The sequence below is a fragment of the Esox lucius genome, chromosome 16 (genome assembly GCF_011004845.1).
Source record: "Esox lucius isolate fEsoLuc1 chromosome 16, fEsoLuc1.pri, whole genome shotgun sequence".
In the NCBI taxonomy this organism is placed as follows: domain Eukaryota; kingdom Metazoa; phylum Chordata; class Actinopteri; order Esociformes; family Esocidae; genus Esox; species Esox lucius.
Window position 1 is genome coordinate 16,474,335 of NC_047584.1, and position 27,738 is coordinate 16,502,072.

At 42.9% G+C, this 27,738-nt stretch overlaps 2 protein-coding genes across 4 annotated transcripts in view; one reads left to right on the plus strand and one right to left on the minus strand.

The window, feature by feature from the left end:
- Window positions 1–18,479, plus strand: part of pde11a (phosphodiesterase 11a) — a 36,036-nt gene extending 17,557 nt beyond the window's left edge. For 2 of the 3 annotated variants that reach the window (XM_020054537.2, XM_034286979.1), the window contains exons 10-21: window positions 35–127; window positions 1,626–1,676; window positions 6,312–6,458; window positions 7,901–8,008; window positions 8,947–9,056; window positions 10,414–10,504; window positions 11,814–11,914; window positions 12,235–12,312; window positions 12,405–12,468; window positions 12,619–12,693; window positions 13,784–13,867; window positions 16,495–18,479. In XM_020054537.2, the coding sequence (XP_019910096.1) occupies window positions 35–127; window positions 1,626–1,676; window positions 6,312–6,458; window positions 7,901–8,008; window positions 8,947–9,056; window positions 10,414–10,504; window positions 11,814–11,914; window positions 12,235–12,312; window positions 12,405–12,468; window positions 12,619–12,693; window positions 13,784–13,867; window positions 16,495–16,707 (1,215 nt within the window). In that variant the 3' untranslated portion in view covers window positions 16,708–18,479. Of the gene's footprint in view, window positions 1–34; window positions 128–1,625; window positions 1,677–6,311; window positions 6,459–7,900; window positions 8,009–8,946; window positions 9,057–10,413; window positions 10,505–11,813; window positions 11,915–12,234; window positions 12,313–12,404; window positions 12,469–12,618; window positions 12,694–13,783; window positions 13,868–16,494 lie in introns of those variants that run through there. The other variant, XR_002197947.2, reaches the window with a different exon arrangement.
- A 1,512-nt stretch (window positions 18,480–19,991) lies between these two features.
- agps (alkylglycerone phosphate synthase) overlaps window positions 19,992–27,738 on the minus strand; it is a 37,643-nt gene continuing 29,896 nt past the window's right edge. Inside the window, exons 18-20 of the mRNA XM_013137906.4 lie at window positions 27,098–27,197; window positions 26,910–26,967; window positions 19,992–22,039 (exon numbers count right to left, since the gene is read on the minus strand). Coding sequence (XP_012993360.4) covers window positions 21,918–22,039; window positions 26,910–26,967; window positions 27,098–27,197 — 280 coding nt within the window. The 3' untranslated portion in view covers window positions 19,992–21,917. The remainder of the gene's footprint in view (window positions 22,040–26,909; window positions 26,968–27,097; window positions 27,198–27,738) is intronic.

Here is a 27,738-nt window from a genome sequence, read left to right on the forward strand (position 1 = left end):
TACAGTGTGTGGTTCTGTGTTGTGTCCCTCCCAGGCCTTTGTGATCTTCTGCGGCCTGGGCATCAACAACACGATCATGTACGACCAAGTGAAGAAGTCCTGGGCCAAACAGTCAGTGGCTCTCGACGTAAGAACCAATTCTCTTTTCATAGCGCAGCCCGTCTGTGGCAGTGGTATCTAAATGTCTTATGCATTGCGTATTGTCTGACCAAATCATTGCTGGATTTAGGTTTTGTTAAGATTGTTTGATTTTTGTGTGTAGTCTCTCCAGGACGGTTTCAGTTGTAGGCTAGATGTTTAATTCAGAAAGTGGGATTGCATTGGTGGGCTGTGCTTGTTTTGGGTAGGTTGTGTTTAGTATATTCGGGTGGTGGTAATGTTGTTTAGTATGTTTAGTATATACGGGTGGTGGTAATGTTGTTTAGTATGTTTAGTATATACGGGTGGTGTTAGCATTGTTTAGTATGTTTAGTATATACGGGTGGTGTTAGCGTTGTTTAGTATGTTTAGTATATACGGGTGGTGTTAAAGTTGTTTAGTATGTTTAGTATATACAGGTGGTGTTAGCGTTGTTTAGTATGTTTAGTATATACGGGTGGTGTTAGCGTTGTTTAGTATGTTTAGTATATACGGGTGGTGTTAAAGTTGTTTAGTATGTTTAGTATATACAGGTGGTGTTAGTGTTGTTTAGTATGTTTAGTATATACGGGTGGTGTTAATGTTGTTTAGGATATTCGGGTGGTGTTAGTGTTGTTTAGTTTACCCCCGCTGGGCTGATGCCCTGCTTCAGTGAGATGTACTGCATCTCTCTGTTGTCTGGGACTGGGGTCACTGAGACAGGCCACTGACACCGTCAGGAACACTCTTCCTCACTAGCTAGCGCTGTCCTAACCTCTCTTCTGTCCTCTAATCTTCCCTTTTTCTACTCTCTCTTCTTGCTTCCTCTCTCTGTTTTAATTTTTGCTCTTGCCTGACACGACAAACACCCTCCTTTTAGGGTGATTGAAATCATATTTCCAGTTCAGTGAACCTCAACACATCCCGCTTTGTATTTTACTCCCCGCAAAGGGCCATATTGATTACTCATGGGTGAGAGTGAAAAACCATACCTCATCTAACCAATAATAACAAGGCAGGCAATGCTGATGGGCTTCTACTGTGCTTGATGGGATGGGGAGTACAGAGCAGGGACTCGGGGAAGGAGCCTTCTGGTTGGGGAACGCTGAGCTACAGTACAGAGCATCAAGGGAAGGATGAGCTGTGGAAAAGAGGGAACATGGAGATATATTGCCACTGGCAGCACTGAATAAACATGAGTTTTCTTGATCAAATAAGGAACCGCAAGGCTGCACAAGGTATTTCTAAGGAGATAGAGAAGGCAAAAGGAGAAGAATTAGGGAGAACATCTCTGTTTCCCCAGCATTGCTCAGCTCAGTGGGTTAAAGAGCAGAGCGAGACATTCAGTCATTGACACTAAACCCTCTTTCTTAATTAGTAGGGCTCCTTAGAAAACTGTTGGGTCTTAGTAAATATTACTGATGGTGAGCGGCACTCTATCTCTAAGCATGGTAACTTAGGAGTACTAACTATGTAAAATACACTGTTTGTGCTGTGTTCTTTTGCAGGTTCTATCCTACCATGCGACATGTTCCAAGACGGAGGTTGACAAATTCAAGGTAAAAGGGTTAAGTAGGTTCAAATCTAAACATGATACGGATGTCTCAACTCTGAACTCTTAATTTACTATAAAAGCTTTGAAAATGTAAACAAGCAAAATTTGTATGGCAGTGGTTTTCAACCTATAAGAATATCAGTTGCATAAGCATTTTCTACAAACATTTTGATAATCCCTATTGTTTATATGAAAAAACATTCTGAAACTCAAAAATGGTGGTCCTTAAGAACTTTAGACAGTCATTTAGTAGTTCCCTGAATGGAAAAGTTTAGGCTCAGCCAATCATAGGACACAAATGGCACTCAGATATTAAGATGTACATTTTAATCAGATTGAGTAACAGTAGTGAGACTTCTTTCCATTCTGGTCCCCCCGGTATTTGAATACAACACGTCTGGAATGTCTCTCTTTATGTTATGCGCTGATGCACTGAGATTCTGGTTGAGCTCTTCTGCTCCAGCAGGCGAGGTGTCCTTTTGGTGATTCTCTGCAGGCTGCAGCCATTCTTTCAGGACACAAATGGCCCCATGTTGTTCTTTTAGTGTTGTTTTTGCCGCTTCTGCTCCTTCTCATCAACCTCAGCATCAATGAGAATTTTATGTCTCTTGGTTGCAGGTCATTTCATTCTTACACACTAAATGTAAAGATATATTGGACTTTATTATAGCAAGTAGCTATGGTATTTTATCCAGCTAATTAACAATAATAAGCTGTTTCTTTAATATATTATTTCCATTTTATAAACATATTTGTGTTACATTGTTGCCCAAGCAATGGGCATTCCTTTAATAGCCATTGGATATTGTTTTGCAAACATATAATACAATGCCCTTAGAATACCCTTTAAGTCAATCAGAGATTAGTATTCAACAATTCCATGGTATTAATTCAAGTTTGAAATTCAAGATTTCTGGTTCTATTTTCAAGAATATTCAAGAAAGTTCATAGATTATAATAATATTTTATTCAGCTTCTGTAGCGCTTGTAATTATTAAAATAATCTCAGTGTTTGAAAAGAAAAGAATAATAAACAAGCATATGCCCGCCATAAGTATTGGGATTGTAAAGTCACATTTTCAATTAAAAGATGAATATGAGGCAAGAGCACAGACTGTCACCTTTTATATCAGTGTGTTCCATTTCCTGATTTTATACAAGCATAATAAGTATTGGTACAATTAAATTTAAAGCAAATGTAAGAATTATAATAGCTAGTATTTAGTTGCAAATCCCTTGCATGCAATAACAGCAATGGGTCAACGACTTTATCACCAAACTCCTGGTATTATCCTTTGGAATGCTTTGCCAAGCCATTGCTGTTTGCCGAAAACCAGTGGTTTCTTTTTTTTTTTGGGACAATACAAACTATTGATTTAGCTATCCCCAACTTTTGTGCTATGGCTCTAATTAAGTTCCTCTTTTTTTGCATCCACAAATCACTTGCTTTTCTTTCATAGCTCCCTTTTCTTCATGCTGGATTATGCCTACTGAGACCAAATGCAGACTCCAAAGGCAAAAGCAAAGAATAGAACTGAGACTACACATTCATAGTTGTTTTATGTGTGAACAGTCAATGCAACAGGTAACATCTGTTCAGTTAGAAACACCTGTGATCCAAATGTCCCAATACTTATAGAGGGCACAGTGAGTAGTCAGACCCTAGAAATTCGCTTTACATCAATCACAACTTTGAGTCTTCTTTGGTCTGCCTCTAACAGCTTTGCACACTTGGATTTGAGTGTTTCTTACATTTGTCCTTGTAGATCTTGTCAAGCCTTGTCAGAGCCTCAACATTCAGATGTCCAATGGGGTTCAAGTCTGGGATTTGGCAGGGCCACTCAAGGACTTGGGCAGATTTGTCCCCAAGCCACCGGCATTTCTTGCCCAGTGAGCTTAGGGTCAATGTCGTGCTGAAAGATGAATCTTTGCCCCTTTCTCAGGTCTCTTCACTCTGGATCAACAATTCTTCAGGGACCTCTCTGTATTTTGCTTTGTTCATCCTTCACTCAATCCTAACAAGACTACAATAAAGTTCTAGAGACTTCTCAAAGATGATCAAAGGACATACATCAGGGTTTCACTTATTCAAAATGGTCTTGGAGGCAGATCTGTCCTAAGGCAGAAATTAATGTTTGGTTGACTCAACAGAGAGGTTGGGACTTGCATTTGAAATAGGCTGAATTCCCTAAGTATACATTTGACCAAAGTAAGTGCTTGTCCTTATCCTAAACCCTAAATCTAACCCTTAACCTAAACCTAGCCTTAACCCTTACCTAAGTGTAACCCTGACCATGAAAGTTATAGAATTAAACTTCAATTGAGTCATTTCAGAGTTGGGATGTAAGTTCCACCCTCTCACTGAGTCAACCTATCACATACATTTCTGCCTTCATGACATATTTCAGTAAGTAAAATACTTCTACTTATCTGAATAACTATAGACATGAGATTAGTTTTTCATTTTCAATAAATTGAACTTTTTAAATGTTTTTGCTTTGTCATTATAGGGTATTGTGTGTAGATAGATGGCAAAAATTAATTATAAATACAGTAATTTAAGTCTATAATGCAATGAAATCTGCAAGAATATGAGGGGACCTGAATAATTTCCAAAGGCACTGTACATCCCTGCAGTGTGCAAGGCAGTGCATACAGTAGTCAAGGTTATACTCATTCAAGTCCCAGATGAAACAAACTAATTGTGGTCTTTGGAATTGATTTCTTGATCAATAACCAATCATTTTCATTGCATTATTAAGGAAATTATAAAGCATGCCTGTGGAACCAATCCAAAAGAAAAAACCTGTGCCAAATTAAATTCTCAGAAGTATGACATGTACTGTATGTTAAATGTATTTCCTTGTTCTATGATATGGGGCTTCGTCCCTGTGGCCATTAGCACAGTGCATCAGCCGTGCAATGTGATGTCTGTCAGATCTTCAGCCCCCTCACAACATGCAGAAACTGCATAGCACCCAACGCCCCCACCCCTGATTTTACCCCTTTCATAACTGGTCTAAATATGGACTCTAAGAGAAAACACTCTACCCCAGATTCCTGAGAATTGTAAATGTCACCAGCAAACAGCCTTAGCTCTCATTCATAACCCAAGTTGTTGAATTGGTGCCACGCACCTGCTGATATTTTTAATAATTGCATTGATAGTGGAAATTGGCATTTTTAACCATTGAGCTATTTTCCTACAGCCATTTCCTGTTTTGTGGACTCAGCAACTTTTTGTTGCGTGTCATTACTGTATTTTTGGGTCTTTCCCATAGTGTTGGATGACTATGGGAATTTGGCGTGTATGTCACCTTATATTTATACCCCAGTGAAACAAAGTCATGGCCTACCACTTAAGTGTTCTTAATCACTCAGGTGTACTTAAAACCATGAAATATGAATGTAAATATACTTCATTTAGATTTTACTCATTACAGTTTACAGGGGTGCCAATAATTGTGAAAAATAGGTATTTCAATTGTTTCACATACATCAATTGAAGGTTAGATTTTTGTGAATATTTTTTATGAAAGACAGAGAATAAAGGGCAAAGGCATTTTTTTCACAGTACGTTTTGCTGATATTTGCCATGGGTGCCAATATCAGTGGAAGGGCACTATCTGATATGCAGCACCACAGATAGCAGTCAGAACTTACTGTAGGCTAGATCTTTTTTAATAATAGCTATAAACAAAGAAAATATAGTGCCATCTGTAATAATTGGGATAAGCATATTTTATTTTGGCTCTGTAATCCCATGGTTGAGATTAGAAATGAAACAGTTACAATGACATTAAAGGATAGATTCTTAGCTTTTATTTGAGGCTACAGTATTTGTGTGTATTGGTTTCACTATAAACACTTTGTATGCGTAGTCCCATTATTTCAGGGCACCAATAGTATTGGAACAATAGGCTGGTCAAGTGTGTTCTATCTCATCATTTTCTGCAAGCATAAGAGATCTGTTAAGGTCTAGTCTGAATTTTAGACTTTGCATTTGCCTTTGGAGTATGCTAAAGGTGTTTTTCAGCATAGGACTAAAGAGGTGTAAACGAAACAATTACGAAGAAGCCATTATGTGGCACTATGACTGTATGAACCCTGAAGCATAGGTACCACAAAAGGTTCAAGGGGTTCTATAGACAGTGTACATAACACCAATTTAATTAGTTACATTGTAACATTTCATGCAGTTCATAGCCAGTTAATGTTACCTATTTAGCCAACTAAAGCCTAGCAAACCACCAGAGTTTGCAAGAGCCTAAAAACCGTATGAGCATTAATATATCAGCAGACCTTTACTATTAGGAAGGTAAGAAAATGTTTGACTTACAGAGCTCTCTGTAGGTTTGGATGATTAAACTGGTTTAGCAGTTACTATGTTAGTATTATGTACTGTATACTACCACAATTTGTGAATGACCTCACAGGAAATAAACAACACTAAATTCCACTAATGAATCTTTCTCATTAATGTTCAACCTTTTCTGAATGTGAGCCCTCAGAGTCTTCATTAGCAACTCTCCGTATGTTGAAATTTCAGCGTCTCAAAATGGCACAGCCTCCTCTTTCTACAAATTGCTCTTGCCTCTTTCTTTTGCTCTCTCTTCTCTGTCTCCTTCCCCTAACCCAGGCAGCTAACATCCCCCTTGTTTGCGAGCTTGGCATCGATAAGCTCTCCTTTGATGATTTCTCTCTGGACGTGGACGCCATGATAACCGCAGCCCTCAGGATGTTTATGGAGCTGGGCATGGTGCAGAAGTTCAAGATCGACTATGAGGTGAGAGAGGCTCTGACCCAATCCTCTGAAGTAGCTCGCTATTCAATCAAACATGCAGTGTGCTATTTACTCAGCAGCCTTCCCCCAATGAGAAAATACAAAACCCTGGGTAAAGTACTGCTGCTTCCTGTATTACTGCTACTATTGATACCACCACCACAAATACGATCATTAGGACCACTACTACTACTGATACTACCACCACAAATACAATCATTAGGACCACTACTACTACTGATAATACCACCACAAAGACAATCATTAGGACCACTACTACTACTGATACCACCACCACAAATACAATCATTAGGACCACTACTACTACTGATACCACCACCACAAATACGATCATTAGGACCACTACTACTACTGATACCACCACCACAAATACAATCATTAGGACCTCTATTACTACTGATACCACCACCACAAATACAATCATTAGGACCACTACTACTACTGATACTACCACCACAAATACGATCATTAGGACCACTACTACTACTGATACCACCACCACAAATACAATCATTAGGACCACTACTACTACTGATACTACCACCACAAATACGATCATTCGGACCACTACTACTACTGATACTACCACCACAAATACAATCATTAGGACCACTACTACTACTGATACTACCACCACAAATACAATCATTAGGACCACTACTACTACTGATACCACCACCACAAATACAATCATTAGGACCACTACTACTACTGATACCACCACCACAAATACGATCATTAGGACCACTACTACTACTGATACCACCACCACAAATACAATCATTAGGACCACTACTACTACCACCACTCTTATTCCTACTACAACTACAATTAATAATACTTATCCCAGACAGTGTTTAAACCCTACTACAGCAGGATAGATTAAGGCCAGGATTCACTGTGATTGTAGATTTAAACGATGTACCATTAACAGGGCCATATGAAAGGTTTTCTGTACTACTAGAATAAATGGCCAGAAGCAGGTGAAGTTTTAATGTGTTTAAAAAATTTGAGATATATTCACCCATCGAACAGTCTTGTCAGTCTGTCTATCATTTTGCATTGACTTGTAGTCTCCTCATACTCTCTTTATACACTTGTGGTAATAACCCCCCACAGGAAAACCACATTTTCCATGTGGTCTAAGTAACACTATTCTGGTCTTGTTCGGTAAGGGAAGGAGAGGAGGAGACAAGTCATTATTTAAAATTCAGTCTTGTTGCAGGCAGAATCCTACATGGTGCCCATTTTACAGGACATTTCAGGGTTTGCCACAATAAACAACTTGTACTGTGAATGTGGTTTCTGCCAACACAGGAACACTGCCATTGAGTGTCTGAATGAGTGTGAGAGCAGATGCACCATTGTACAGTCTGCTGACTCACTCTGTTCTGTCCGTCCCTCATATGACCCTGTCTCTACAGACTCTGTGCAGATGGTTGCTGACGGTCAGGAAGAACTACCGAATGGTGCTCTACCACAACTGGAGGCACGCATTCAACGTCTGCCAGTGCATGTTCGCCATGCTAACGGTGAATACGGATACAGGCAGCCTAGCGTTGGCATTGTCGTTAGCCTGAACAGCTACCGTCCTAAAACGTCACCCTTTACCCAACAAGGCGCGGGCAATGAATAATGTGCACCCATTTTCGGCTCATCTTGTCCTCCGTCTTCCTCACTTTCGTTTTCTTGCTCCTCGTCCTAATTTGTTTTGTATTCGGTGCTCTACTTCATCTCTTTCCAACTGTGATCCAGTAGTGCCGCGGAATAACTGTTGGCTTGAACTGACGCTCTAGAGAACCATGAGGGATGCAGTTCACCGCAGCCTTTTCCTTCACCAGGTCCTCAGGGCAAACACACTCCACACACACTCTCTCACTCTGTCGTCCCCCCTCTTTCTCTAAGCTTATGTAATCAAGCGTGGCGTTATGCGTGGAGACTCATCTGAGTGGATTGGGGTAAGGGGGAGATGAAGTAGTTGTGGCTCCCTGCTATGTGTTTTAACCCCCCCCCCCCCCCCCCCCCCCCCCGCTATGTGTTTTAACAAGTGTCTCGGGTCTGTGACCCCCCCACCCCCCCGACCTGCGGGGATCCCCATATTGAAATCACTCCATTTCACACACTGTTCACTTCGTCCCACCAACTGGGTTGACCAAATGTCCCTGGGCTGGGTGTCTTTGTGTTGATGTGTGTGTTTTTGTCTGGGTGTGTGTTGGGTGTGAGTGAGTCTAGTTTCTGTGTTCATGTGTGTGTATGTGTTTTTGTTCGTATATGTATCTGTGACTAGTTAGTCTTTTTTTTTGTGTGTGTCTTTACATGTGTGTGATTTTGTCTTTATTTGCTTGTATTTGTGTGTGTTATTAGTTTGTATTTGTGAGTGTAATTAGTTTGTATTTGTGTGTATGATAGGTTTCTATGCGTGTGTGTGTTTATGGTCATGAGTGGCAACATGAACCTGCTGTGTTTTCAGACGGCTGGTTTCCAGGAGACCCTGACTGAGATAGAGATCCTGGCTCTCATAGTGGGCTGTGTCTGCCATGACTTGGACCACCGTGGAACCAACAATGCCTTCCAGACCAAGTGGGTAATCCTGTCTCCACACACACACACACACACACACACGTCTGCAGGCACACCACAGAAACACCCTCACAGTCTTTGTTACTAACCTACCTGCAACAATCTGTTACAATCCACCACATCTCAGCTAGAGTGGAGAAACAAATTGCATAAGACTTATATAAGACTGTTTAATGGAGAGAGAGAGAGAGAGAGAGAGAGAGAGAGAGAGAGAGAGAGAGAGAGAGAAAGAGAGAGAGAGAGAGAGACACAGAACATATTAGACTGGCAGGTAACACTACTGTTGGATCCACCCACACACCAGGGCAGAGACAAGCATCTACATTCAGCAGACGGCAGAGGATGTTTAATGACCGGATAGATTGGGGGCCGGAAACAATCATAATTATTATAAATATTTGTATACTAACCACAAAAAAAAGCCCAAAAAGATAAATATTTTGCGGACCCCTGCAAAATATTTTTTTCTAAAATGGAGGAGACAGTTCACCAAAAGACTTGCTTGTGACGTGCAAGTAGGGAGGTTGGAGCTCCTCCTTCGGTTTCCGATCTTTTCTCTTAACACTTACGGACTTAGAACTTTGCAGAGCATCTGGCTAATTATGCTAGACTATTGTTCTGGGTGATCAAAATTAAATGTTATGTGTTGTCTAAATGGGACTTCTTTACAGCCTTCTCTACTACGCTGAGATCAGTCATCAACACTTAGGGTTGGGACAGACTGCCAATCTCCATATGGAGAGCAGTTTACAATACATTTCCACAGCTGGTAACTTTTTTTTCTTATGACAGTTACAGTTGCGGTAGCCTTGACGTCAGTAAGAAAAGGACTGTGCATCTGAATGTGTCTAATTTACACATCACATTTCCAATTTCTGATCTTCCAATTCGTAATTAAGGTCCTGCCTCATTACAGCAACTCCCAACACAATCAGGACAGTCAGTGTCGAGAAAAGTCTTCCGAAGCACGCCCACTGCATTGTGGTTCTTATCATGCTGCTTGCTTAACAAGGCCGGAATGCCGGAATCCTTATGCGCCGGAAGGAACACGCTCTCCGGCCATCTACCTCAATTGAGTAGCCAAACTAAAAACACGGTAGTAACGCTGGCCCAGAATGATTCCAGGTGGTGAATATCGAATGTTCTCCTTGCAAACTCTGACATTAACTTGCTTCCATTTTGGTTGGGAAGGTTCCCTGAGACTTCAGCTGACAGTGGACTGTAAGAGGGATTTAGTGAGGAGCTTTAGTGAGGTCTCTATGGAGGGTCTTCTCGTTCAGACAGGTTTTCCTGTACTAGGCTTATTAAACTCTATATCCCCTTTTCAGCCTTCCCCTTTTCACTCTGTCTTTCTCAGGACAGGCTCAGCCTTGTCGCTGTTGTACGGAACCTCGGCTACTCTGGAGCAGCATCACTTCAACCATGCTGTCATGATCCTGCAGAGTGAGGTGAGCCAGCGTTACCGGACCACCTGTGTCAATGCTGACAGATTACAAGCGTTCCTTTGTGCGGAATCACAAAAAGCTCTCAGCACGTTCCCGTGTTCCACAGAGAAGCAATCAAAACAGACAAACATCACACAACCCCTAAAATCAATGTCATTATGAAAACAATGGTTGGTTGGGAGAGACAGACAGGTGGTAATTAGTGGTGTTTTCTGGGTGTCTGCCGAGACAAGACATGGCAGGCCTGGCTCCGTTAGAGTCATTATCACAACTGTGACGACACGGGGAGCTGACAAATGTTTGCTGTGAATATCATAATGTTTTTTGTTGATACAGAGGGTGAATTAGTGCTACGGTCATTAGCATATAAATGACTTGTGAGACTAGGAATGGGAAAGAGGAGAGCTCATGGATACAGTTCACCAACCAGCAGGAAACAGGAATTAAAACATAACTTATTGATGAACAAACAACCCTGACAGTCTTTGCCTTCTCTGTGTTTCTTTCACTTCTTATTAAGTTAGGTTGAGAGAGCCCCTGTACTGTTATGGTGCTCAGCATTTTCTAGGAGTCGGTGAACTGAGGATTTGCTGGTCATGCACTAATGTTCTGAGGGAAACCCCCCCCGACTTGCACCGTCGCGTGAACAGAGAGGATCATGGGGCACCTGGTTAAAGAAGCCCCTTTCCCCATCCCTGTGTTCCTCCCCATCTTTGTGGTCTAGGACTTCCCTGATGACCAGCTGTGGAAGTGGGATGTATTATGTATGACTGAGGGAGATCAGTTGTAATGACATGAGAAATGGCAGCTTCGGATCCCCTTATGGTTCATCTTCATGCCTGAGGCAGATTTAAGTTTGACTCCAGTTGACTCGCTCACACACACACACACACACACCAGCTCCTACATCGGACTACACATGCTGATGTGACAGTCAAGAAATCCCTCTCCCAGACTGAATGTATTACCATCCTCAGTCATGCTGCAGATACCAGGCACACCTTTATTTTTCCCATGTAAAGGTTTAATATGCAAAGACTGGACTAGGTTTAATATGTAAAGACTGGACTAGGTTTAATATGTAAAGACTGGACTAGGTTTAATATGTAAAGACTGGACTAGGTTTATCCACAAAATATGTTCAGGTTTTTTTCACACACAAAATAAAAACCTGACTAGAAGATGTGTTCAGAAGTCCACAAAGCATGCTACCCTATCTGTTAGTCCTATTGCCAAACGCTGTCAAACAAGGACAGAATTAAAGGCTCATACTAAATGAAAATATGTTTTGTGACAACTTCTTTGCCTGCAGGGACACAACATCTTCTCCAACCTGTCTTCCAGAGAATACAGTGACCTCATGCAGCTGTTGAAACAGTCCATCTTGGCCACAGACCTCACACTCTACTTTGAGTATGCACTTTGTGCTCTCCAGAAGAGGATTGTATATTTACATTTGAGGATATTGTCTCATATAAACACATTTCAGAAGCCTAGTGGTCGTTTTTTGTTATTTTGCCCTTAAATTATCACTGTCAATAACCTTTTTCCAATAAAGTACATAAACAATTGATTTACAAGTTTAATAATATGTTTTTGTGATTCTTATCACAGCTCTTGGTTAGATAACAAATATTTTAGTCTGTGCTGCCCCCTTGTGGATTTTATGTAACTTTACAGTACAATGAAACTGACTTTGGTTCACAGTACTGTTCATCCTTCCCCTCTTTTAGGAACAGAAACACCTTTTTTGAGCTGGTCAACAAAGGTGAATACAACTGGAATGTGAAGGCCCACAGAGACATGTGTAGGTACGTATAAGATAAATATTATAGAGAACTCTGTGATCTGAGGCATTGTGGGTGTTTTAGCTGAGGTCTTGACTCTCTGACCTACCTATCAGATCCATGTTGATGACAGCGTGTGACTTGGGGGCCGTCACCAAACCCTGGGAAATATCACGCAAGGTAAGAACAGGGGTAGTTTATAAATGCTGATGGCAGGAGTTATTATTAGGCTTTTGTGACTCTCAGGCCTATTTTTGTGACTCTCAGGTCTGTCATATCACTGTATTCCTCTACAACATTTTGACAGTCCTTCTGAATTCCCACTATTAGGTTGCAGAGCTAGTCACCAGCGAGTTCTTTGAGCAAGGCGACAGAGAGCGATCAGAACTGAAGCTCACTCCATCAGTAAGTTCCACATCTTTCCTAATGTCCAACATTTTCTTTAACGCTACAGAACTGGTACACATTCAATGAGCAAATTCTCCTTTGTTGATTTAGGTCTGTATAAAGTCTGTATCGTAGTCATTGGTTCATAGAGCCTGTTTAAGGACAATTGAAGCACTCGTACACAGAGTTCCTGTAGAGTGCCAGAAACAATCTTTGGACCATGTTTTTATCAGACAGGTCAGTCTGGCCTAGAATCATACTGTTACATAAGCCATCGTTATCTAACAGTCAACGACAGCTGTCCAACCTCTATACCAGCCTATAGTATAGGTAACAGCCGGACATCATGATGACTTCCCATTAGCTGCTGTTTTTTTACCAACTTGATGTTAAATAAAATTCAACTTAGCTTGTGCATTATAGTCTCCTTTTATGAGTGACAATTACTTCAAATCATATTATTAAGATCATCCTAGAGAACGTCTATTCGGTATCTTAGTTGGGTCAGTCTAGGTGCCAGTAACCTCCTCATTCTACTGGATGTGCTACATGTATTCGAAGCCAAGGCACTAAAACACAAGAATTGCTGGTGTTTGTATTAAACTATTTGGCAGGTTCTTGGAGAGGAGTGCAGAGAGCAGCGTCCGTCTGTAATTACCGCCTGTCGACTAATCACGCCTGGCCACATTGGTTCCCCCCTGAAGTAGCTAGCTGATGCTTTAGCCTCAGGTTGCTTTCGCAGCCTGTGTCAAACCCTTTAGCACCGAGCGCGTGTGTGTGTGGGTGTTGAGAATGAAATATTTAACTCAATACTCAAGCGTAGCCCAGTAACTATCTGTAAAGAGCAGCCTCTCTGGATCCTCAGAAGCTCCTGCTGCAAGAGAACAGACAGGCAGAATTGGAAAATAAAAACTAGAATGAACTTGTTTGACTTAACGGGAAAGGGGGTATTTTATATATTCGGTTGTTCAGTAGGGCCGACAACCATCCCAGTGCTGTACCGGCGCTTCCATGCCTGTGCTGGGACTAGGAACTCTTCCCCATTCTGCTCACACAATGAACGTTCATTGAAGGAATCGGGAGGCTGAAGTGTGCGTCTGTGTTCCAGGCCATCTTTGATCGAAACCGGAAGGATGAGCTGCCGGGGCTACAGCTGGAGTGGATCGATGGGATCTGTGCTCCGCTTTATGAGGTAATCCTCTGCAATGCCTCCTCAACCTCAGCCAATCCCCCGGGGGGGAGTCACTGCTTACCCCCCCCAAGCCCCCTCGCTCCAACATCAGACGATACTGTCCCCCGGCCTGCCGTTGTCCACGATGACGCCAGCCGTGGACATGTCACCGCACTGAACATTCTTCCCTTTCAGACACTCCTTTTAGAATCATTTTTATCTTTCTTTTTTTCCCTTTTTTTTATAAGTCTCAGAAATAACTTCAAGGGCATATTTGCAGTTGAATGAGGGAAGCATTGACGTTAGTGATGATGAGGTGGGCCTATTGCATGCATGACTTCCTTTCATGCAGACATAGTGGACCTCGCTTCGCGCTGAAAGGGGAGAGCGAGAATGAACAGGAAGTCAGCTCTGCACGCTCGTGCGCTTGTGTGCGCACGTTTGTGTTTACGTGGGTGGGTGTGTGTGTGTGTGTGTTTGTGTCATGAGTCAGGTCATGACGTCTGCAGGAGTGACTGTATGTGGGAGGCTGACTTCCAGAGAAGATCAAGGCCACTGACAAGACAGGGAGAGATAAAGGCAGAGGAGCACAGAGGAAACCATTGAGAAAGATAGGGATAGGAAACAGTAGTGGCATTTTTATTACTGGGTAAGCAGTTAGCGTTCATGATTTCCTTCAGATCGAACACTGCCTAGATGAAATAAATATAATGTTTTGACATGCAGATTTTAGGACTGACAAATGTTGGTAAACAATATTTTCACCATGTGACTTTCAAACGTTGGGCTAATTCGGGTTTATTGTGCGTGGCAACCAGACGTTAAGCTTCCATTCGGTTCTCTTGGTTTGAAAACGGCCTACAGTATGAATGCAGAAGAACAAAGGGATTGGCTTTCTGGGTGAATAATATTGTGTGTTTGTGTCTTTAAAAGAATACTCACACAGTGGCCCTCAAATGCTAATGTTTAGCAAATGCAGATATCCAGCTCACGACCATACCACCACCAATTAGAAAGGAGAGAGAGACGAGAAGGGGGAGAGAGAGACGAGAAGGGGGAGAGAGCAGGAGGAAGTTCAGAGACACCGGGGGTTTGTGGCTGTGGGAGGACCCGAATCTCACTGATCTCCTCCTGGTGTTGCTGTGTAGAATATTAATCCTGCTTTATGTAACCTTCCATCTTCAAAGCCCCCCAGATAACAACGGTTCTCTGTCTCTAGCCCTCCTGCCTCTCTCTGCGGCACCCAGTACATACTGATACTGGGAGACAGCACATGCTCTGAGAGGGTGGTGGGGGGGTTAGAAGGGAGGAAGACAAAGACCTTGGAAGAATCCTCGTTAAAAATCCTCTATCTCGCCAGCCTAGTCAAACTGCCAAAGATTAAGTTCATCACAGAGTAGTTTTGTCCATCTGAGGTTCTGTTACAGCTATGCGTACAGCACCACACGCATAGGGCAATGGCAACTCCCCAACGGGGATCAAAGTCTGATGGGATACTGAGCACCTTAGTGTAGCTGTGTCAAGTTCCCAAAAAGGTGGAAAAGCCATTTTCCAATTGGATTGAGGCCAAATCTACTGCTCTTCATGTGGAATGGGGATGCATGCTAGAAGTCTGATATTGATATTAATCAAAGTGCTTGGAGCTCCCAGTGGAAACAAACCATTTGGAATACTATGGAATGTTCCAGACATACTGGCACTAGGAAAGCCAAACTCAAAGCGATCTGGCCGCGTCAGTATGCAGGGCACACGAGAGGCCATGAAGGATCATTAGAAGAACTGACTTCTGAACTGCACCCAATAAGGAAATGTCAGAGTATCTCCTCACCACGAGCTAAATTGTTGTGTCAGTTAATGAGTTCACAGTCTGAATACAAATGGTTTCCAAATCCACACAGCTGTTGTAACAGGTTTGAGGTTTGACAGTTTCCGGCAATGGGCATTTTCTGGCATTAGATTGTCCTCAAAAAATATGTATGGACACCATTCAATGGTTTGATATAACCATATAACTGTACACTGGGGGAAATTATTAGATATTAAACACATTCTCATGGACAATTATTGTAGTGTTTCATTACCATTGTGTGTTATCCCACTCATATAAATGTATTGTGTTCTGGGTTGTTGTGTTTTTTAAGATGGTCACTGCACACAGTTCTCTCTCATGGAATAACACATATTTCAATTAAAGGGATATATTCATAGCATTAATGGAAGTATCCTCTGTCGCTGTGGTAATGTTTACAGGATCTCTTCTTAAATGGTGGCTTTGTGTTGTGTGTCTTCCCCCCCCCCATTGTAGAAAGCATTTGTGTTTTCACATGAAACAGTGACTTAATGAATGTACTATTGGAAGCCAAATGATTTAGATAACATGGGAACTAAACGCAGTGTAAAGAGAAACAAACCCTCATGTCTCGGAGGTAATTCATTCAAGGCTGTATGAAAAGCCGTGTGTCAGTGATTGAATTGTCGTTTACAATTCCACAGAGGAAAATGACACTAGTAACTAATTACAGTCCGGTATGTTATATTTCTTCTTTATATTAAGCTTCTTATCTTAAAGGAACAATGGTGCGGTGGACGAGTTTTATGATGAATAATGCACTGACGGTGGTCTTGCCTTATCTCCTCCCTCTATTCAGACGTTGGTGAAAATAAACTCCAAGCTTCAACCAATGGTTGACTTGATTCGTGCCAACAGGGCCAAGTGGGAGGAGCTGAACAATGAGAGACAACGCAGCCAGAGTGAGTCCAAACCCACAAGCCATTGCAGCAGTGATGCCACGGAAACAACCAGTTGTTCTCTGGAAGACACACATTTCTCTGCCGGGGACCCTCCAAAACCTGCGAGCTAGCTCCTGCTAACCTTTCCAGGCAATCTTTTCTCTGCCTCTTAGCTTCTTTACTCTTCATATAAGCCCGCAGAATAGGCAGTGCATTGCAGTTCATGCAGAGATTACTGGGCTCTGCTCCTTGCTTTTGCCACTAGAGATGGGCTTTAAAACCACAGTCACGGTTTTCCTGCACTTCCCCAGCTCCTTCCTATGTGGGAGACTGATAGAGCTGCTTCTGACACGTTTAGACAGAAGAGCGCAGCTAGCGGGTCAAGTGTTTTTACACATGTGAGGAAACTTCAAAGCTCGTGTCAGATTAGCAAACAGAGATAAGCCAGTTGAAGGAGAAAGCAGCAACCTTTACCACAGGGCACACAGAGTTTCTAGAAAGATCTAACTGTTGTTCATTCCTTGCGTTGCTTAAGATATTTGTCGCTAGAATCTTTTTACTTGGGCGGTTGGGTTGGTTACTCTGTTTTTTTATTGTACATATGAGACTTGAAGATACGGTGTGAATTTGCTTATTTGTGTTACCTCTGTCTGTAGAGTTAGTGTTGGAGGTCAAGTGGTTGGTAACCAACAGGGCCTGTGGCACTGCCTGCCATACAAATCCACTTCCCGTGCCTTGTTTTAAACCCCTCGTGAAAAATGCATGGCGTTGTTACACAAAGAGATCCTTCAGTAGCTTGAGAAACTCCCCTTTTAGCATTCCGAGTTTGGTCTCCCGTGTTTCAGTTGGAGAGTATTTTAATATATGTAATGTTCCATTAGAAGTGTTCCATGGACCGGTGAAGAAGTTGTTTTATACTCTACACGACTGACAAAGGGATCAGTCGCACACATACAGAAAAAAAGGTGCCTTTTACGAAATTGTTCTGATCTTATTCCACTTTATGAATAGTTTACACTTAACCATCTAAACTGGTTTTAGCCATCTCAATGATGTGCTTGTAATTAGTCAATGGCCTCTAGAGTATATCAGTTCATTGCTCTAATATTGCGCAAGTTGATTGAACAGAGAACAGCGATAGATTCTGCTGATGCTTTTTCAGCTGAGTAAGAACAGCATCAGGGGAATGTCACACTAACGGCAGCTCATTTCATGTAGTGAACAGAGGATACCAAGTCATTACAAAGCAAACGTACCCTACCAGAACCCTTTGATTCACTAATCTAAATGTTTTGATTCATTAAAGGAAACTATGAACATATTTTGATCCCTGTAGGACAGAAAGTGTGCTGCTTGTAGCAGCATTAGCTTCCTTTTTAAATTATTTTAAATTTAAAATTTTTTGGGGGTATGAAATGTGTTGTAGCTTTGTTCATTGGAGTTTAAACATGTAGCTGTGCTCATTGTGTGGCATGGATCTTTGTGCTACTGCTTTGGGTGGAAACACATTGATCATGGGAAATTCAATTGCATGATGTGACTGCAGTATTGAAATCAACCAACTGCTATGGATGTAGCAAACAAAAACATGAGCCAAGAAATACCTCGTACTTTATTATTAATATGCATATTACTATTTCACTTATTTGCATGGATTATACAATTGCATCATGTTTGGTGGAGTATTAATAATGCTGTAATATTATTTTGTTACATTTGGTTTCAAATGTTACATTTACCTGGTACATAATTTTTTTTGCTTTTGGAAATCTCATATTTCTTCATATCTTTCCTCTGTTATGAATACTGTTAACATTAAGCGAGGTGAAATGGATGGACCTATATGGGCATGTTATTGGAATATGTGCAATGTTTTTATGTTGAAATAAAAATGTGCTGCTAATAGTCTGTGCCTCCATTATTTTGGTAAGAATGAGGGATTTCTTTCTATTACTGTACTGACCCCCTGTGGTCAGATGGGTCCACATGATTAGAGAAGCAATCTGGAGTCACTATTGGATGAAGAACAATCTCCTCATAGTGTGATAACCTGCAAAACTATTCTTTATATTAGTCAGGACACTGTTGGAATGGTGTACACATGTAGGATTATTTATATTTAGAACTGATGGCCCATTCCAAAAGAACAGTACACCGCTGCTTTTCCTGTTTTGTTTGTCATCTAATTGACTTTTATTTAAACATTTAGGCAGGATTTCTGGAAAACCTGTGAAGAATGGCAATATTACAAGAACTTGCATTGTAGGTTGGTCCAGCAGTCTGGTCCTCTGCTCCCGGTGAACATTCTGGTAAATACGGCCTAATGTTCTTTTTCAAATAAAGTAAAAAATGCCCACAAAATAGTTACCCCAATTTGGCAACTGTGCCTGCAGTTATTTCAAGATGGCTTGCAAAGTTATGTGTTATATTTTCAGGAGGCTGAAATGGCTAACAGCTGGAATGTTTATTCACATACAAACTATACAATGAATGCCAGGGGGACCACTAGAAACAACCGAAGCCATTGAAACTAGAACAAACGTTTCATTAACAGGTAAAATAAAAATGTAATTGATTTGACCGGTTTATAAATTATCTTTAAATAGTATCAAATTAATCAATGTACAGAAAAAGAAAATATATACCTGGCAGAATAGTGGAATAACTAAATATGGGCTTGAATAAATACAAGAACAGAGGAATATCAACTCCAAAAGTGCTTACAAAAGAACGGGGGAAAAAGACAACTTACAAACAGGATGCCCCGACTTAAACATCAATGTCTAATTTTTTTTCCTCGAACCAGTGGGTTTTGAAAGCACCATGCCACTGTGGTTAACTGTGTTAATTTTACTTCTGAATCAAAACTCTTCAATGTCAAACTGAACAATAAAGGGAACATTAGCTCTTTGTAATTATTTATCAGTTAAAATATCCCCCTGAAGGAGTATTATAGCCCCATGCGGGAACAGAGCCGCTCCCCCTGCTCAGCCCTCATGTCCATGTCAGCAGCTGGCTGGGTGGGTGGCTGGCTGGGAGGATGAATCTCAGAGGAGCTGCTGCCTGAGATACCTCTGTGTGCTACAGTAACTCTTCTGTGCTGGCTTACCTTGGGCTTGAAGCAGGTAGATGAAGCTGTGCGTGTCTGAGGATGAGTGGGTGGCCAAACAATGAATCTTTATGAGGACAGGGCCCTTAGCTCTGCTGACCCAGCCGTCTGTGTCAGTGTGTGTGCGCGCATGTGTGTGTACTTTGAGCAGGAGCACAATGTATGTTCGTACATCTCAGTATGTCAAGGAGCAGCAGGGACAGTCTGTCCGTTCGCTACCTTATTTCCATTAAACTGAATGAAAGCTGGTTAGTGTCATTCTAGCATATGAATTTCAAGACAACTGCTCGTTTTATTTTTAATTTATTGCACAAACAGCATTGACAAAAAAAATAAAAAATACTTGAATGTTAACACATTTTGAAAATGTGGAAAATAAAAAGGTACAGCCAAAACATTCCCATTTCAAGCTCTCATTAGGTTATCGTTGGGAGCTGTCACAAGTTGTAAAAGCATGAAACCGATCAGAAAATACAGGCTGAGGCCCCAAAGCCACTGCCATTTCCTTCATTGCCGTTTCACGAGGCAACATTAACATGGAAACACTTGGGCAGAAAGGTGAAACGGTCTGACGATGCATTATGGGAAAGCTGCAAGGCCGCGGTGGGTCCAGGAGAACTCCAGGCGCACAGCAGTAGTGAGGGAAGCATTAGCACAACATCTCCTGCTGCTTCGTTACTCTAGCACGTGACTCCCACGCATAATCATAGGTGAATTGTGACAAAAGTACAATTTCATTTCAGTCAAATGGTTCATTTCCAACTAATGCCACTACACAGCAACAATTACCAGGGAACACACTAGCAATCCATTCAGATGTATTTTGGGGTAAATACAAATACAAGCAACAGATTTTGAAGTAATGACAACATAGTCAAATTTGAACAAAGTTGTCGCGCACATGAACATGAGTGAGTACATGTAAGTTATAGTAACAGTAAAAATATGAATACATTTTTGGATATTAGTAATAATGGTGTCTGGATATTTGCATATGTGAATTTAAAAAAATAAAATGTATCATTGGGATATTTAGGTTTTTTTGTACTACCAATACCTTACTGTATTCATGTCTCATTCGTGTCTAACTATACAGTATGTAGAAACACAGAGATGCAGTATGTTTGCATGGTCTGTATAAAGTAGTGAATGGGTTGTGTAGAAAGTCTTTGGTACAAACAGGGGTCTTGGGATTCAGTGGTTAAACAGTAAATTACACACCAAAGCATGTATGGTCCAACATCTTTGACCTTGTCCACAAACTGAACTCTCTAAATGACAGGAAAAGACCATGCAAGGTAAAATTGTAAAATTAAAAAGCAATTAAAAACAAAAAAAGACGACAGGCATAATATCCTAGTTCCTTCAATTACAGTTCTGGAGGGTGGGGACATTTGTACCCTAGGTACATTTTCACTAGAGGCGCCACTCAAATCCTCCTTGGTACATGTTTAGATCCAACAGAAAGCACATCCCTAGTAGCAATACTTCCTATTTGACAGTAATAACAAAAGGCATGAGGGCTTGGGGAACAACTGGAAACAGACCCATTCAGAATGAGGGGCACAGACATTCTAAGGGGAGGGCAACATGGAATCGCAGTGTAGGATAAGGGGAAGGCAGACATCTTCAGAAAGGCACAGAGCACATTCATCTTGAACTTAACGCTAGTAGTGCCGAACAAAAGGTAACTATACAGTTAGTGTACAAAAAAAAAATGCTTCTGAAGTTGGCAAGAACGATAGAACGATTAATTACAGGCAAATTCGGGGTGACAAAAGTCTGCATGGGAAACCGTATGAAAGGCCGTTCCTATGGCGTGTTTTACACTAAAACAATCCCCAGGACACATTTACAGTACTACAGTCAGTACGATACACACTGGTCCATATTCAAACTTCCCCCGGATGAGGAAAGGACTGAGACCTTGAGGGTGACGAGCTTCAGAGTTAAACAGTGATGACAACGACTGTTATAACGCGATAAGTGCAATATAATGCAATGCAAGGAAGTAAGAAGATGCATATCTTGTGGGTTCCTGCAGAACCACGGACATACTGTAGAGGAATGAAGCCACGTCGGATGTAGGCTAAGTCATACAGGAGGAGAGAGACATTGAGATTTCCTGTCATATAAATGGAACATTTAGAACCCATTAACACAACTGCACTGGAGGCTGTTAGAAAGGGTGAGAAGACAAACGTGTAAAATGTAACGGGGGGGGGGGCTGGATTAGAGGAGGTTTCGGTTGCCGAAAATGTTATCCGGGTCCACGTACTCCTTTACGGATCTCAGCATCCCGAGGCCCACATCAGAGATGCTCTCCTTCATCCACTCCTTCCGAAGTTTCCCAACTGGAGAGATAGAGAGAACAAGAAAAATAAACAGCAAGAAAGGAAGAGCGGCGGGCGGGCGGGCGGGGCGGCCGGGCGGGCGGGGGCGGGGTGTAAGAGTAGGAGAAATCAGCACGCCTGATTGCTCAGCGGGCTGCTGGGAGCCAATCAATCTTGCGAGAGTGAGTGAATAAACAGAGAGTGATAAATGCTTTTATCCAGAGAGGAGAAATGTTTTGCATGGCATGATTTATGGAGCCCAGCAGACTATCAAACTCATTAGGCTCTGTGTGTTCCCTGAGGAGGGGCTGGCTGGCCAACACATGAACGCCCCGCTCTTCCTCTCTCTCTCCCGCTCTCCCCGAGCAAGCTTCCACTTCCCTCCCACTGACGCCACCACGATTGGGGGCGGGGGTTTCTCAGGCTGACCTGCACAATGCCCTGAGGTCCTAGCATGACACGCTCGGCTGCCACACACACAGACACACACAGACACACACAGACACACACAGACACACACAGACACACAGACACACAGACACACAGACACACAGACACCATCCTCCTGGCCCTGGCTGTGCTAGTGGGCATCTGCAGGACACATGCTGGAGGGTCCTGCAGAAGAAGCGGCACAGCGTGGGAATGCCTGGGCGTGGGGTCCAGGAAGCTGCCTGGTGCACTGCTCTGCCAGTCGTCACACACCCTAGAGGCCCCTGGTCCTGTCAGGACTGACACAGGGGTGTGGGGCCTCTGGGAGAGGGGCGGCTGTCCTCTGGTCATGACAAACCGTCAATGCTGACCTCAAGATGGCTGAAAACATTGTCTTTGAAATGGCGCTACACAGTTAATATACAAGAGGAGCATTGAATCCACTACGTCTCTCACAATATACTGCCAACATCTCCTCAGGTCACAGAAACCTCACCCACTGTCTGATAAAACAACTCATTTAGTGAGTAAATAACCAGCAAACACAAAAGGTGTTGAAAGTGCATTCAGACAAGAGTCAAAGTGAAAGCAACGGCATGTCCTCAATGAGTCCCAGGAACTGTTTGCTCTGGGTAAACATCCAGCCTAAGGTCACACAGTCTTTGGAAAAGCACACATCAACCCATATCCCCACAAGTCTAAAAACAGCCTGGAGAATAGAACGATCTGGAACAGGTGCCTCGGCCACAGAGGGAATGCACACTTTGGGAGCTAGAGCTCCAGGAGGCAAGCACACAGATGTAATGATCCGAGATTAGATCAAGTACGCCTGAAAATGGGAGAGAGCAAAATAGAAAAAGTGCCCCCCCCCCCCACCGCATGTCCCAGCCTGCCTCTACGTCACGTACACTGGGGACAGCCTGCCTCTACGTCACGTACACTGGGGACAGCCTGCCTCTACGTCACGTACACTGGGGACAGCCTGCCTCTACGTCACGTACACTGGGGACAGCCTGCCTCTACGTCACGTACACTGGGGACAGCCTGCCTCTACGTCACGTACACTGGGGACAGCCTGCCTCTACGTCACGTACACTGGGGACAGCCAGCCTCTCATTGGGGCGGGCAGACAGACCTGAGGCACGGGAGATGGGAGGGCGCCATGTTATCAGTGACGCCGAGGCGGAGCAGCCGGGGAATACAGATGGAAATCAGCCATGGGGCCACAGAGGGCCGTCTCCTGACAAGACGGGGCAGACGGGAGGCCACCGGGGGCCACGCCGCACCGCACACCCCCAGATGGTGACAGAGGCACCAGTCAGTCACCCAATCAGCTGCTAGCCAATAACTAAAAGTGGCCTGGTCTCCTCCTCCTCTCCTCCCCCGGCCCACCTCCATCCCTCCCTCCACTCAGGGAGGAGAGAAAACAGAAGGTGCTGGGACTGCATCATTGCCTCCATCACAGTGATAATTTACACATCTATCTTGTCATTTTCCCTCCTTTTCGTCTGCTATTGCAATCAATCTAGCCGGGGTTTAACCGTACAGCTGAGACATGAACATAGAAACAGGCAGGCAGGCATTTGCTTTAGGAATGAATGAGAGGGAACCGCTGAGGTCTACAAACAGACCACTTTTCTGTGTACCACTGGGAGGGCCCAGCGACAAGCTCTGCAGTTAATGAACGGAAAATACGAGAATTAAAGTCATTTTTCTTGGTTTCCAGCAGCGCTGCTCGCTGACCTGTGTTTCAGTACAGAGAACTGGCAGCATTAGGATGACATTCTACAGAAGCACAAGGTTAGCAGAGCCCGCCCGCCGGTTCTCCTGGACCCGTCTCCACACTGAGTACTGAAACTGAGCTGAGAGCCGTTGTCACCTTCCTTCCCGGGACCTCACCTCCTGTTTTGACTAATGGTGATGGGGGCACGAATGAGAGGGCAGCAGAGGTGGCCCTGTGTCCCGGACATGACAGGCCCAGGACATGGGGAGGTGGTTGCTGAAGACCGTGGTGCTCTGTCTGTCTGGTCTCTGTGTTTATACGGTGATAGATGACTCTCAACTGGACTGACGTTCAACAGCTCCCCTCCAGCTCCACAAGCTAAAATGGGACATTTCCTGTAACTTTCTGCCCTGACAACACTGACCGGTTACAGGCTGGGACGGCAAAACATCACCTCTCCTAATTAACAGATCATGGGACCCATGACACATCTTATCCAGTTCCCAAATATTTGTACACAAACACACAAAAAGTGTATATTGTAGTATATTGTAGCAGGGTGCATAGAGCAGCAGGTAAGAACAGCTACACACCCTGACCTGGTGTGAAACACAAGTTGGAAATATGGAGATTTCCTGCAGAGGCCTCCTACCTAGCCTCCCTGGACTACATCTGTTTTCTTTGATACACAAAACCCAGTGAAACTAGCTTCATTTGTCACGCGGTGATTGTGGGCAGACAAACCGGCCTGTCCGCGCTCAGATAGCCGGACCCGCGGTTATTAATCACAATTATAGACTAGGCACCCAGGAGCTGCATCAATATCCCCCCCCTGCCTCAGCCAGGGGTGGCCAGCCTGCCCACCGTTTGGAGGTCAGTAATACAGGGGCGATTACAGCGGCATCATTTACCCTGGCCCACTGCCTCCTGTTATTAGCAATCTTTTAATTTTCAACCTTTCCCGGCTTCAGGAAAAATTGTGATTTAATATCGCAGCTGATTCACCGCGTGCTGTTTTCGACAGGCGTGATGAATAGCCCAAAGTAATGTGTGAAAACGGCCGGGCGGATGGCAATATAGATAAGGTAGCCATTTCGGTTAGCGCTGATAGGGCAGCGCAGGAGTTGTTTTTCCCTCCCCTGCTCACGTTTCATTTGGCCCGTATTGAAAGGAACAAAGAGCTACGGCAGAGCCATTTGTCTGCACGGTGGGAAAGTTTGGACAAGTGAAGGGAACGATGAAAGATCTCCTCGAAGCCAAAACTGGTTTACAAAAGAGCGGCTGATCATTTACAGTACACAGAGCAGCTCACCCGCAAGGCCCATGCTGTCTTAATGTCAATTCATCAATTAGGTTTCGTTTATAGGAAATGAAGGCAATGAACAACTTTTTTTCAATGTTAAGTTGTGTTCAAATAATTCAACACGCTTGCACTTGTCTATAATACTTCCCCAGTTCTTTTAAAATACATTTAAAAATACAAATTTTAACACAACAGACTGGATTTTTTACATTGTGGAACCAGTGATATTTTTTTATAAATAAATGTAAAATGTATAAAATAAAGTTTAAATTTTATGTTTAAAAGGCACCTGGAAGCTAATACTAAGTACACAAAAGGTACAGCAGTTTACAGCTGTAGTTCTCAGGTGTGATTCTGATTTGGACTCCTCACTGGCCAACTTCTGTTTTTTATTCCCTCAAATGTGGCTTATGACCTCAACTTTGCCCTTGACACAGTCAAAGACCGAGACGTGTCCATGTGGCACCACAGTACATCTCGCCAGGACGTTCGCACAACTCCAACACTTTCGCCCAGCCAACAACAATTGAGCTCGCAGGCACCCAACCTACCTTGAGGATTTGCTATATCTCCACAAGGCAAGGAAATCCTTGTCCCCTGGCAAAAACGAAACGGCTATTTTACATGACTGTGCAACGCCGGCATAGAAAGGAGCCGGCCTAGTGCAGCAGCCCTTCCATTCCAGGACGTGGGTGCGAGAGGGCGTGACAGGGGTTGAGGGTTACTATCCTGTTGGAAGACCCTAGTCCCTAGGCAGCGGAGGACACTAGGCTGAACATTGGACTAAACCACACATGGTTGGAAACAGGGTGTTTGTATTTAATGCTTCATTTTTCATTGTCAGTAAACACAGCAATGATCTTTATTTCCAAAGAGCCCGAGTTTTGTTTCAATGTTCATTTAGAGTGGAAAGCTTAACTGTCTCGTCCGCACTAGGGTTTTTAGGTATACAACCAAGAGAATATCACAATCAACTGTTGTGGAGGTTACATAATGCTTTGCACCATGTGCAGCTGGGGGGGGGGGGGGGGGGGGGGGGGGTTGTGAATGAAAGGATCATGAAAAGGGAGGATTATCACTGGCCTCTACCATTTTGTAGAGGCCAGTGAAAAGCCCAGATTGAAACCACATTCATAGCATATTGCATGATCTGAAAACAGCAGTTGGTCGAGGGCACTCACTGAACGCTACAAGAAGCTTTGCTGGCAGTTATCTTGGCCTCCAGGGAGAATCATTTCAAACATGCCATTTGTCTTTATTCTCTGAAGGTAATTTGTAATCACAAATGTTCAAAAATCAAAAGTTTTCTCAATTATTATTATTATTTCAAATTAAATACAGAATTATTTTAGATAAGTTTAAGGTTGCCAGTGTATTTGGAGAAAACTCTAGGGTCCATTGCTAGACGCTAAATGGAAAGATTCAGGTGACTTTACCTCCATGGTGGTGCGACAAGCTTCCTCCGTTGGCTAGGATCTCATCTCGGGCAGCATGCTAGGAAGACAACACACGTCGCTCGATGAATTCACATCATTTAAGGATCGTCAACCTAGCCTTTGTTTGTGTCAGTGGGGAGAGGTTTAGAGTGATTATCAAATACGGATAAAGGGCTCAGCAGACTTACCTCAACTTGTTCGTATGTATGTACCGGATCTGCCAGTCCTCTGTAGTTAAAGGCAAAGTAGAAGTAAACACAGGCGCCAGCATCGTAAGTCTGAGTCACTCTGCAAGAAAGGAGAAAGTGCTTTAAACAAACACAATATTAACAGACATTAGACATTCTGATGTCTTTCACTGCTTTCTGTCACTGTCCCTCTGTATTTTTCGCCACACTAATCCAAAGAGGGCTCATCTAAATCAAAGTTTGAACTAAAATCAATTTGTAACAATACTTATTTATTTTTACTTCCCTTGTATTGTAAGGCAAGCAGACTGAGCCAAGAGGCAAGGGCTTCCATGTAAACCTCTGACCCCAATTCTCCCTCATGATTTTTGAGAAGCGGGGGAGCAAGTTGGATCTGTCACCTTTAATAAGGACCCATTACTGGGACATTAAATGACCATCAGCACACTTTGATTGGATTATATGGGCTGCATTTACAATGGTTCAGGACACGAGATGGTTCAACAGACGGACTGAATTAATGCAAAAAAATACACAAATTATAATCACTTTAAAATGTTGCATCATTCAAAAAACAACAATTAATGAACTATTTGGTTTAGCTTTATGCATCTTTTAAGAAATGCAAGGCTCTTGTAACA